The 14,411-nt window shown below is 34.0% G+C and overlaps 2 protein-coding genes across 2 annotated transcripts; one reads left to right on the top strand and one right to left on the bottom strand.

The window, feature by feature from the left end:
• Positions 1-7,321: 7,321 nt before the first annotated feature.
• LOC127080173 (uncharacterized) lies at positions 7,322-8,084 on the top strand. Its single transcript, XM_051020506.1, has 3 exons — positions 7,322-7,357; positions 7,440-7,515; positions 7,594-8,084. The coding sequence occupies exons 1-3, from the start codon at positions 7,322-7,324 to the stop codon at positions 8,082-8,084; spliced, it is 603 nt and encodes a 200-aa protein (XP_050876463.1).
• A 5,097-nt stretch (positions 8,085-13,181) lies between these two features.
• Positions 13,182-13,700, bottom strand: LOC127080172 (uncharacterized). The gene has a single exon (XM_051020505.1). It carries the CDS (start codon positions 13,698-13,700, stop codon positions 13,182-13,184), a length of 519 nt encoding a protein of 172 aa, XP_050876462.1.
• Positions 13,701-14,411: the final 711 nt, after the last annotated feature.

Below are 14,411 nucleotides of genomic sequence, written 5' to 3'. Positions count from 1 at the left end.
GGCGGACAGCTGGATGTGCACGGGTTCCAACCGCATCTGTGTTATTGTTTTATGCCAAATGGAAAAAATTCCCTACAGCCATGCATGCAGCAACAGTACACGAAAAATGCAGCCATTTTCTACCAACCTTCCAACTAGCATATCTCCCTTTCTAATGCTCCAAATGGGATGATGTAAAAACCAAAGTTCAAGTTAAAAATATGTAGAACACAATGGTGTCTTGTTTTATGAAAAATAGTGGCCCTAGCATGTAGAAAAGTGAACAACAAGGGGGCTTCATGCACCCAAATTCAGCACACATGAAAAACGCAGCCCATTTCCTCCATTTTCAAACCAACATAACTAATGCTACAGGGCTTCAAATGAGGTAATGTAAAAATCAAAGTTTAAGTTTGGAACATGTAGAACACAATGGTGCTTTGTTTCGTTAAAAATAATTACTCTAACATGTAGAAAAGCGAACAACAAGGGGGCTTCAGGCAAGGATTTGGCAAAAATTCAATGTTTCAAAGTTAAAGTTTAATGAACATGCTTCAATGAAGGGTCCATAAGACAAGCATAGCATGGTATTAACAACAAAAATTTGCATGAAACAAGCATGGCATAGTGGAAAATAGCATGAAGTAAATATGAATGAATATGACAATAGCATGAAAAACATGGTGAACAAACATGGAATATGGTCATGGAAGGTTGGAATAAAGAGATTACCTAGTGGAGAAAGTCCACTGCTTCTTGTTGATGGAGAGGGTAGAAGAAAAAGGAAATGCTCTTTTGATGCTTGTGCTTGAAAAGTGAGGAATGGATCTTGAAATGAAAACCAAGTTTGTCTTTGCTTGCCTTACCTTAAAGTTCTGCAGCCTCCATTCTAATTAGGGTTTTAGAAGTTTATATATGTAGGTCTTATGTGACTAATGGGCTTGAAATGTTGGCTTTGAGTCATGAACAAAATGTGTAAAAATGAGGTGTGGAAAGAAATGGCTAAATGTGGCAAAGCTTAAGTGAGTGAACCAAAAGCAAATGGCCAAATGAGGTAAAAATTGGTGTGTTGGTCGTTTTTGGGGTTTGGCTTGGTTTTCTAGTGCAACACAAAAATGGCCCAACAGGGTGACTTTAAGACCTTGTATCTTGATGAATACATGTCCAAATGGCAAGGCAATGCAAACAGTAGAAAGAGGGCATGGAACTTAACATTTTTCATGTTGAACACATCTTGAAATGGTGAGTGGAAAGGGGTGGAAAATGGCCATAAAGTTCAGGTTTCATGGCTGCAAAATGGTTGGGCCAGTTTGGCCTAAATGCTGTCAAAAAAATTCAGCCTATGATACCAACTTTAGATGAGTGTATCTTCCAAACCAATTATCCAAATGGGGTGGTTCCAAAAAGGTGTGAAAGATGACATATCAAGGTACAACTGTCATGAAGAAAGTCTTTTCAAAAGATGCCTTGAAGTGCAAGAAATCTGGCCCATAAGTCTTGACAAAGTTTGCAAATTTTGGACTTAGAAAAATTTCTAAGTGTTCTAAATTAATGTCTTACTTTGACCAAGCCTAACTTTCTCACTTTTAATCCAAATGAAACAAACTTTATATCTCTAGAAAGCTTGAAACAAAAAGAACAACTTTAATGTTGAAGAAATTTCCAAATGGAGTTTCATCTTGATGGAATATAGGCTTAAAGTGGGTGCAAAAACCATAAAAACTTGCCTTAAATGGAAAGTCAACTATTTCCAAATTTGGTAACGTTTCCAACTCCTAATTAAATGATGAATCCATGATCCATCCTTGATCAAATTTCACATGTGGACTTCCTTAGGCATGAATTTTGAGATTCCACCTTCAAAATGTCAGGAGTTGACTTTTCTGGCCCCACAGTTGACTTTTCCTAAACCGTCTGATTTCTGATTCCATTGATCAATTGAAGCACCTCTGGCTCAAATAAAGAGCTGATTTTTTGCATGTAGATCCTTGTGGACATGTGGAGGGCCATGGAAATGAGTTTCACTCAAGGAATCAGAAATAAACCGATTTTATACCAAACCCTGGTTTTAGGGCAAAAATGACTAGGAACTAATTGCACTGATTGCCAATGGATCTTGCTGTGATAACTGTGGATCTTCTTAGGCAAAGATGCCTCTCTAATCATGACATGAATGAGCCCCCTTTACTTCCAACCAAAACCTTGTGTGTTGCAGATGGCCCTGAAACCCTGATTTCTGATTAACTCCATATCCACACTCTAAGAGCTCTAAATCTCCCACTGATGAACTGAGGAACATAATAAGACATATGGAACTCCTTGAGACCCTTGAGACTTGTATAATTGGAGAATGAAGTTCAATTCTCAGTCTTGCCTTATGTGGGCTCCTTCTGGTTAAGGAATGGTCAATCAAACCCTGATTTCCCAAGTCACTGATGCAGTATGCAATGAGTATGACCTAGTATGATGCTAATGCAATCCCATGCTTTCCATGAAAAAGTGAAGGGTAAATTTTGGGGTATTACACGATCCAGACAAGATCAAAGCCACTACGTCTATTTCCAATTAAGGATCAACGTCTGCTACGCCTATTTCCAATTAAGGATCAACGTCTATGTGAACCCACATTTTCACCGCTTTCCGATTCAATATCTAGAATCCAAGCCACTACATCTATTTCCAATTAAGGATCAACGTCTGCTACGCCTATTTCCAATTAAGGATCAACGTCTATGTGAACCCACAATTTCACCGCTTTCCGATTCAATATCTAGAATCCAAGCCACTACGTCTATTTCCAATTAAGGATCAACGTCTGCTACGCCTATTTCCAATTAAGGATCAACGTCTATGTGAACCCATAGTTTCATCGCTTTCCGATTCAATATCTAAAATCCAAGCCACTACGTCTATTTCCAATTAAGGATCAACGTCTGCTACGCCTATTTCCAATTAAGGATCAACGTCTATGTGAACCCACATTTTCACCGCTTTCCGATTCAATATCTAGAATCCAAGCCACTACGTCTATTTCCAATTAAGGATCAACGTCTGCTACGCCTATTTCCAATTAAGGACCAACGTCTATGTGAACCCACAGTTTCACCGCTTTCCGATTCAATATCTAGAATCCAAGCCACTACGTCTATTTCCAATTAAGGATCAACGTCTGCTATGCCTATTTCCAATTAAGGATCAACGTCTATTACCATGTGAACCCACAGTTTCACCGCTTCCACCATGAAGCTGACCATGCCATGAATGAATGTACAAATACCAACACATATGCAATTAAGATCATCTCTACCATCTTAACATTCCACATATCACCATAATTCAACTCTATGAATTATCCACCAATGGTACATATACACATTCATAACAATGTATCATTCACAAATATAGGATAATTATCAAATACGCACACTTAGATTTCATTTCAAACTGAATACAGCCTTTAAAGTCTCAATTTGTCATTTTTCAACAGTGTTAACCGATTAACGTATTTGGTTAATCGGTTAACACAAAACAGAATGCAATTTATGTGCAGATTTTTAACAAGTAACCGGTTAACTCTTTTGGTTAATCGGTTAACACAAAAAGGAAGGCAGTTTCTGGGTAGATTTTTAACAAGTAACTGGTTAACGCTTTTGGTTAACCGGTTAACACCAAAACAGAATGCAGAATTTTCTGCGTTTTTCATCGTTGGAGGCCTTTCGGACCTCCGATTTCGATTCCGTAAAAAGCCAAACGCTCAGAAAATTATAACTCATACAATACTCTAAGTATATAAAGTTAATTTACAGTTTTAACACAATTAAATTACCACAAATCAAGAATACTCATCAAAACCTAACGATTCCAAAAACCATGAAATTTAGGGATTTCAACGTAAACATATTTCTACCCATTGACCCAATCATACTAACCCATAATAATAAGGATTCTTCCCCTTACCTCTTCAATTTTCTGGAAACCTTAGCTTCTCTATTGTTCTTCCCCTCTTCTCCTTACTTTTCCTCTTTTCTTTCTCTGTTGCCGTCAATGATCAAATGAATCCTACTTCTCACTCTCCTCACCTCTTACTTTTATAGTATTATATTTGGGCTTAAAGAATGATACCTCTAGTTTAATTAATAGGCCCAATAAGACATAGTATTATAATATCTCTATTTAATTCAAATAATTAAACCAACACAGTATACACACCAAGTTAATTAATATAATCAATTATTATACTACCTAACAACCAATTAATTAATTAACACTCCAAATAAATAAAATAAAATATAATAATAATATAAGAAATAAATACTAAAAATTGGGTTGTTACAAATCGTCCCTCCTACTATAGCCAAGAAGCTCAAACATCATAAAACCAAAACATGCAACAACCATATGGCTACCAAACACCACAACAACCATTTCAACTTTTCCTCGACGCATCATTCACACCAATGTCACCCTTCAATCGTCTCGGTCGCCCTCAAATAACTCAAACACACCCCAACTACTCTGGCATGGGTCACAAACTCAGTTATGGTGGTAGCGCTTCATTGCATACACAAGACTACATGAATTTGTCTGAATATCTTAGGGAATCTCTTGTAGGTGGTGGTGATGTTCCTGGGTCCTCAAATCCTCAAACATCCGGGGTGAATCATGAAAGTTGGTTAGGGTCTCGCATTCGGGTAGCTAGGGGATGTGGAACCGGAGGTCGGTTGGGTAATCTCGGTCAACGACATTAGTATTTTTGGTATTCGTATGTAAACACATATTCATATTAATACGAATTAGTCTGATTTCAACTTTTATATAAAATTTCCATTATTTTTCAAAAAAATTACACAATACACATAGGTGTCAAACCAATTGGCGTCACCTCTTAAGCTTATCACATAGGCGCCAATTGGATTGACAATACTAGGTGCAGAAACCAATCCAAATGGCATATCCTCTTTAAATTAAAGAGCAGTCGCCACTTGAACTGGCACAAGTGCTTCAATGTGGGGTAGTTTGGGAAATAATCTGAAATGTGGGTTAATTTTGTTTTTTTTAAACTGGATTATTTGGGTAAAAAAATTCATAAAAAATACAAGATGTATTAAAATGAACTCACCAATAAAAAAACAAGGTCAAAGCAAACGAAACACACACAAAAAAACTAACACAAAACATCACTCTATAGAAAAGTGAGACGATTAAAAACTCAACATTTTAAAGGGCAAAAGCAAGATCTCACACTATCTAAATCACCATCAATAGAATAGAGGCACCCACGTATTAATCTACATGTGTGTATTGTATCGTGTGAGTTTCAATCTAGTTTAAAAGTTATATCGGTCACATTATTTACCTTTAAGAGTAGAGCAATCAGTTGATGACTCTGGGTACGAATTTGAATCCTCTCATGTGATTTCTCTCATGTTTCTATTATTTCATATTATCAATTATTAGATATATCATTTTCTCCTCCTTTTATAATATTATTTTATTAATATTGATAATCAATTTGTTAAAAACAATAAAGTCAAGTGTGAGAAAGAGGCTCATGTTGGTTAAAAATGTAAAGATTTGAACATTTATAAGTGGGAGAACTCAGATATCTATCACCTTCTTAAGGTTTTAAGTGGATATGTGGTGTCTCTCTCACTTGTATATTGCTCTTAACCTAATGTTGATGTTCCTCCTCATTACCTAACAAATGGTATCATGAACGTTTGGTTCGAATAGATGGACCGACTTACTTGTATCGAAATGCCCAGGTGTCACGTTGAAATTTAAATGCTCAGGAAGATGTGTCAATGACGGTACAAATGTATGCGGACAAAAAAATCACTTGAGGGGGAGTATTATGAACTCACACTTGAGAGAAAATGTTAAGAATAATATAGTCAAATGTGAGTTAGAGTCTCAAATTAGTTAAAAACGTGGATACTTAAACATTTAATATTACTCTTAATCTAATATTAATGCGAAATCTAACAGAATCATTAAATTAGAAGGGAAAAAAAAAAAGGAGATCTTAATCTAATATTAATGCGAAATCTAACACAATCATTAAATTAGAAGGAAAAAAAAGGAGAACCGAATCAAAATAGCAAGGAGGATCCAAGTCGTTTGGACACTAATGGTTTTTTTTATTGAGTGGGGTCTCTCGGTGTAACATACTTGTAAAAGTTCTACTAATTTATTATATCATACTATTCATTCTAATTCATTCTAATAAATATTTTAATTCTTCTTTGACAAACTAACTTTGCACCCCCTATCATGGTGAGTTTGAGAAAAGATAATATTATTTATTATATATGATTTTGTTCTATTTTAGTAAGAATTGTTTACACTTTTTTATAAGCAAGAGATTTATTATATCAGGGTATAACGAACATTTGAAAAATGAGAAAAGACATCACAATCCAACCTTAACCATTAAAACAATTTATAGGAGCTACACAAAAGTTACAAAAGTTATTACTGAAATTTGACATTTCTCTTATGAACTCCATTTCCAAGTCTCAAATTAGATTGTCCACATTAAATCTTTTCCATTACAAATTTCATTGAACAAATTTCACCTTTGAACAGTATATTGTTCCTATTACACTTTTCATGTTCCTAATATTTATACTCTAACACTTCTTCAATAACTTTGGATGAATTATTCTATTAAAACTCCAAGTTAAAAGGATGTTCTTCCTTCTCCTTCATATTTCTATATGTTTACCATTCTTATCATGAAGTAAAATATGAAAAAAGACTTGGAAAAATAGAATGTTTGAGTAAGATAAAACTCGCATCTGCAAACGAATATCTATAAATAAAAAGACAAAATTTTAACTAGTTAAATAATTAGTTTATGAAGTTAATAACAGATTTAATCCCTAACAATATGGGTTGTAACTTGTAAGTAGCACTTCACCCACAATTTCAATAACAAATGTAACTCTTTTGTTATTGCAAATTTGCTATTTTGGCTATGTTAATAATTCTTTAGCAAACATAAAGTTTGTTTGTGTTTTCTATTCACTTTGAAAGAGTCAAATGTGCAGAACTAGGCTGCCTCCACCGTACAACTCTATCACATGATCACTGTGCAGAATCATTTCTTAAGATCAAACTACTGTCTAAAGGACATGCACAAAATCCTTGCCTGACAAAACCGTAAGAACTCATAACTCAGTCAAAAAAACTTTTACCAACCCAAAACACAACCATTTGCTCTTTATATTCTTTGTCCTTTAAAACACCTTCAGTGCAAACCTTACATGAATCATAGAAAAATAAGAAAACAAAAAAGGCATTTTTTCTTCTGATTTTCTAGCTGCAAGTATTGCCGAAAATGTCAACAAATGAACATGAGTTATTCAACATTGAGGTCCTTGCATCTTCTAATTATTTTTATTTATTCATTTTAGTTATGTTTTTCTGAGATGTATTTGTTAATACTTAAGGTACAGACTTTTGTTCTCAAAGTACATATGAACTGTGAAGGGTGTAGGGCCAAAGTCAAGAAAGTACTTAGAAAAGTTGAAGGTAAAGTTCAAAATTTAACTCATATTTTCGGTTTCTATATTTATCATCTTTAAGAAGTTATATAACCTTTGTTATCAGGTGTTTATGGAGTAGACATTAATGCCGAAGAACAAGAAGTAGTAGTGACAGGCATTGTGAACCCTTCAACTTTGGTCCAAAAGTTAGCCAAATTGGGTAAACATGCAGAAATTTGGAATGAAGATTACAACCAAGAACACATCGATGATGAGAATAAAGTCGAGGACAACGATGAAGAGTATATAATGAATGATACAAGTTCCTTTGAAAATCAATATATGATTCCAACCTTCTATGACCAGGATATTAATCAGCATTTGACAGTACCAACACCACCATTGTTTTTTGAAAGTTTTAACAATAGAGCAAATGAAAATGCTATCAGAATCAATGAATATGCAAAATTTCAAGAGAATAATGGAATAAATTATTCTAGCTTATGGAATCAAGAAAGGCGACATAACATCTTTGGAGTGTCATCAAGTATTGGTGAATATGGTTATCAACCATCTCTTAGGCCTAACATACATGGATACTACCATGGTTATTAAATATTATCACCCTTCAAATTATTTTTATGTATTTTGTTTCACTACTGAATTAGACTAAATAAATCCATTATCATATCTAAATCTGCACATTCTGTCTTAGTAATGTAAATAAATGAGGCAACTTTTTACTTAATTTCTTACAACTTCTGAATAATATGCTTTGACAAACATAGCTGTACATTTCAGCTTTAGTTACAGAAGTTTGTTTTTGGGCAATCATATAAGCAAATATTTAGCACATGAGGTGCCAATTATTCGGCCAAAGAACTACAAATAATCCAAAGAGTAACCAATATTAAACATACTGAATAAGTTAGCAAACACAATATATATAGTTATATCCTTGTTGGGAGAAAGTTTAATAGTGATTTAAAAAAGCTGGACAAATATTAGATGAAAAATGTCCCAGACAAGAGGTCCGACATTAGTCTCCTAAACAAGAGCAAAGATGATTTCAAAAATAATAAAGGCAAAGGAGCTCAATGTTCAAAATGTGAAGGGTTTGGTCACATTAAAGTTGAATCTCCTACTTTTTTTAAAGAAACGGAAAGAGAGATTATCTATCACTTTATATGAATTTGATGGTGAAAGTGAAAAAGAAATAACTATAAGAGTTATGGCTTTTACTGGTAAACTTGACTTTTGTAGTGAGGCTAGTAATAAAGATATGTCGGTAGAAGAACTTGTTGAAATTTACAGAGAGATAGTCATTGAATGGAAGGATTCACATTACAAAAGAAGACCATAAATGTTATACTCCTCAAAAAGAGAAGCTTGGATCAACCATTACAAGTCTAAAAGAAGAATTCAAATTGTTAAAGCCCAAACTTGAAAATATGCGAGAATTTATACATATGAAGAACAACAGTTCAGATATGTTGAATGATATCTTGAAAGAGAATATGAAGGTTGTAGGGTTTGACTGCAGTTTCATGAACAAAAAGATCAAAGTCTCACCTAAGAAGAAGACTGAGTTTTGGATGGTGGACCACATGTCTCAGCATCGTGCTCGGCATGTGTACCCTAAACACAGGGGTAACAAAACCTCTTTAAAGATATGTCCCAACTGTGGTAGATGTGGTCATATATGACCCTTTTTCTATAAAATCTATGGATATCCTCAGTATTATAGTCATATGACGTCCAAATGAAAGAAATGGAAGAAAACGCATGCTAACAAAGTGTGGCAACTCAAGGAAATTGTCAAATGTCTCTTAGCTCATGTTCCTCTTAGAGTTTCTTCTAAAAAAGGTTGATATTTCGATAGTGGATGTTCACAATATGACTGGTTAAAGGAGCTATATTAAGGAGTTAAGACCATATTCTAATAGTTATGTCACATTTGGTGATGGAACTAACGGAATAACCAAGGGGATATGCAAGTTGGTTGATGATACTCTGTCATTGCATGTAAAATTGCGATAGATTTTCAATGGTTTCTTGGATATCATGCAGGTGAAAATCATGGCTGGCAAGACCTCAACCTCAATGTCATACCGATGAGAAAAAGGACAGCGGAAGAAGTTGCTCGGTTTGTAGACTGGAGACCATCTCAACCTTTCAATTTTTATACTTATCATCTTTATTAAGAAGTTATAAGCATTATATAAGCCCCCCTTGTTGTATAATAAGCCAACATAGTTTATGACTATCATCCATATGCAAAAGGAAGTTGGAATAAAAATAAGAGTTAGAATAGTATATCAAACAAGAATAAGCATTGAAAAAGGAGAATTGAGAACTTACTAACAAACCATTGGCAACTTAAGCCGTTAGATTTTCTTCATCTATCAGAAAAGATATAACAATTTTGCTAAAGCATAAATGTGTTATATAGTGTATGTTTCCATTTTCGGATAAGCAAAAATAATTTTAGACGTATAAAACTAACTTTGACGTGTTTTGTTATTGTGAAGTAAAATTGATTATGCTATTTCAATTGATTTTATTTTAAAGGTATAAAATTGATTGTGTTGTATTACGTCTGTCTATGCAGTAGACTTTAATGCAGAAGAGTAAATGTTATTGTCACAGGCATTGTCAACCCTCCAACTTAGCTAAATTAGATAAACATGCAAAAATTTGGAATGAAGATTACAACCTAGAAGACACAGATCGTAATAAAGTTTATTACAATAATTAAGAATAATAATAAATGACACAACTTCCTTTGAAAATTAGTATATGATTCCAACTTTCTATAATCCGGGCACTGATCAACATTTGACAGCACCAACCAACACCATCATTGTTTTATTTTAAAGATTTAACAATAGAGACCTGTGAAAATGAAAGGCTCAATCACACCAAAACTTTTTTATTGAAAATTTAATAATATAAATAATTTTGTTGAGAATAAAGATGTGTGAAAACAAAAAACATTAACGATAAAAGTAAATGGTCCCGAGCAACAAAACAATGTGTTAAACAATATAAACAAATCGATAGTAAATAAGTGTACGATAAGTAAATCAATATAATTGTATCTCTAAGATAGTACAATTTTCCTCTTTACTTTATCTTGAGTAAAATGAAAATTAAATGACATTGTAAAATTTCCTTCCGTAAGTATCCCTATCAGAAACTCTCAACACATAATCAATTTCATATTTGGAAGAGCCTCATACTCTACTTTGAAAGAAAATCTTGACACCATTGGTTGCTTTTTACATTTCCAACTAATAAGATTAAATCCTAGATATAAGTTAAAGCACGTTACGAATCTATGAGTAATGGGATAAGTGTAATACCCTACTTCCCGACTCAACAAATAATTAAATAAAACATAAACCTATCAACTAGAATGTTACTCCACATCCAAACAACTCAAATTTAAACCACATAATTAAAATTTTAAACCATTTAATAATCAACGGAATTATAAAATACTCGACATAAAAATCCCTAACAACAAAATTAGTTTTAAACGTGTTTCATCATAAAATCAAATTAAAGAGAAAGATATGCAACATAAACAAATAAAGAAACATCCATATCCCCTCGTATTAAGTATCGGAGCGACTCCACTATAAGACTCGATCAACAAGCAACTAAAGAGGCATAACATCACCTTCAACCTCAAGCTCCTACTCATGTACCTGATTATCTGTACTCCGGGGAGCACAGACGCAACAACATAAAAGAGGGTGATAATACATTCAAATAATAAATGGTGCATAAAAATCATGATAGATTCACACATATACCAAATCATCTACATATCAGAATGCACACCAACATCATGTATTCACATCTCATCCACATCACAGTCACCCTCACATAATCATGCAAGAGTATTCATCATTACACAAACATCTCATAATCATGTATTATAATGTAACAATGACTCGACTCATGCTTGTCACGGTCCTCACTCTTAACCGGACTCAAAACTCAACTCTATATGCATGCAATACCAACTCAACATTTGGTTATTCATACAAACCGGGTTTCAATCAACTGGGAACCCCAATCCCCCACTATGATCTCCAAACCCCCACTCTGAGCTTGGGAAAAGCCACTAGTCCTCACTATGAACTAATGAACATACATCTTTCATAACAACGATATATAATGCATGACAGTCAATCATGCAATGACACAATACCATAACGAATACAACCCCCTTATAACTTTAAACATTCACATAACAACAACATAGTAAGACTACAATCCCACACTGATTGTAATTCATCATGCACTCAACACAATATGAGTAGTTCTCACTCCGAACCACTCGCCTCATCAATCACCGAATAAGCATGTACAATTATCACACAATTATACACATGATTCACCATATATATTCATGCAATGATCATGCACTCATACAACAATTTTATCACAAAATCACTACCACTATGTAGATTTACGCGTCAGCTCTCTAAAACTTCAAACATTTTCATTTGGACTTACAAAACAAAAGTTACAATCAAAATCGTCGGGGAATAAAACATGTTTAACTTAGAATTTTCTTTCAAAATTTAAATAGCAACAATTGATTGCAAGGGATGACAATCTATTGTAATCAAGTCCATTTACTCACTGACTTTTCAAAAACACGCTTAAAACTCGATGCAATCGATTAATTCATTCACCAAATAATTGACATTATTTTTTTTTCAAAAATACACATAAGCAATCGATTGTCATATGAAAATTTTCCAAAAATAACGTTATGCAATTGATTGTCATCTAATGTCAATCGATTGACATTATGAATTTTTTCATAATTCCCAATTTTCTCTGCATCGCTCATTTTCTTCATCACATACCCTTCATACCCCAAAACTAGTCCCAATTACAACAATCAAAACTCAACAAATTCACATTCTAACAAGACAGACATGTCAATCATCCCCAGAATGACAATGATTCATTGTTCTTATCATGAATTAATCAATTATAATAACACCCTAACATCCTCAATTTCAATATAATTTCATCATACGATCAATTGGTTCATGGACACACAACAACACAGCAACAAAACATAATTTATCACATCAAATCATAGCAAAACAGACTTATCAACATGCATATATCATACTCATCATCAAGCAATAAAGAAAACAAAAACCCTATAGGAGGTTAAGGAAAACCTCTCTATCCTTTCATGATATAAGCACCCTTAGATGAAGAGTCCATATGCCTTGTAATTCCAAGAAATCAACAAAGCAAGCTCCTAAGGATCCTTTCTCTCAAGCCCTAGCTCTCCCTTCCAATGTTCTTCTCTCAAAGCCTCTTGATCTCACGTACTGATAGAAACGTTTTCTAAACATAATTTCTCTGTATTTCAGAATATATAATATTCTAATTAATTTACCATAATTATTATTTTACCCAACTAACATTAAACTTCTCTCCATTCACCACTAACTCTCTCAATTTACAAAATTGGTCAAATTCTTTCAAATCTCCAATTATTTAATTAATTAATTCCCACTAAACTAATTAATTAACACAAATCATCGAAAATTCCGTCACGATCCAAACATGTCATACATCATAAAAATAATTATTTAAATAAATGACTTAATTAAAGTAAATAAATAATTAATTAAAAGAGTAATTAAATCAGAATGTTACAACTCTCCCTCACTTAATGAATTTTTGCCCTCGAAAATTACCTGACGAGAAAAGCTCTAGATAAAACTCTCTCATCCTACTCTCGAGCTCCCACGTCACACTACCACCAACAGGACCTTCCCAAACAACTTTCACTAAAGCGATCTCCTTGCCTTGCAAGCTCTTTACCTCATGATCCTTAATTCTCAACACCAAAGTCTCCACTATCAAGTTCTCTCTAACTTGAACATAATCCAACTGGATCAAATGAGACGGATCAGGAATGTACTTCCTCAGCTGATACAAATGAAACACATCATGAAGAGTCAAAAGATATGGCGGCAACGCCACTCGGTAGGCCACCTCTCCTACTCTCTGAAGAATCTGAAATGAACCAATTAAACATGGCGTAAGTTTCTTAGACTTCAACGCGCGACCAACGCCAGTTACCGGAGTAACCCTTAAGAACACGTGATCTCCCTCTTGTAACTCAAGTTTTTTCTTCCTCTTGTCATGATAGCTCTTTTGACGACTTTGCAAAGCTTTCATCTTATTTTGGATCATCTTGATCTTCTTAGTAGTTTATTGAACTATCTCAGGTCCAAGCATCACGCTCTCACCATAATCATACCAACACAAAGGTGTCCTACACCTCCTACCATAAAACTCCTCGAACAGTGTCATTCCAATGCTAGAATGGAAACTTTTGCTGTAGGTAAACTCAATAAACGGTGAGCAATTGTCCTAGTTACCTCCCTGCTCCAAAACGCAAGCTCTCAGCAAATCCTCAAAAGACTTAATAGTCCTTTATCTGACCATCTGTTTGTGGATGATAAGAATAACTCAACGTCAACTTAGACCCATCGTTTCTTTCAAACTTTGCCAAAGCCTCGACGTAAACCTCAGATATCTATCGGACACAATACTTCTCTGAATACCATGCAAGCTAACAATCTTCTCGATATACAACTCATCTAACTTCTACAAAGGATAATTGATCTTAATTGGTATGAAATGAGCCGGCTTATTCAGTTTGTCAAAATAACCCAAATGGAATCACATACTTTCGTCGTCTTCGAAAAAATTATCACAAAATCCATGGAAATGTTGTCCAACTTGTGAGTGCAACTTCCTGTTAGATGTATTTTGTATGATGTCAAAACTAGGATATTTTAGCGTTTATGTATATTGGATGGTATCCTCTGAGTCTTAATTTGCATCTTAGCATTATGAAGCATAAAAAGATTTTGGAAATGATTT

The sequence above is a fragment of the Lathyrus oleraceus genome, chromosome 5, assembly GCF_024323335.1.
Source record: "Lathyrus oleraceus cultivar Zhongwan6 chromosome 5, CAAS_Psat_ZW6_1.0, whole genome shotgun sequence".
Classification (NCBI taxonomy): domain Eukaryota; kingdom Viridiplantae; phylum Streptophyta; class Magnoliopsida; order Fabales; family Fabaceae; genus Lathyrus; species Lathyrus oleraceus.
This window is presented reverse-complemented; position numbering and strand designations above follow the sequence as displayed.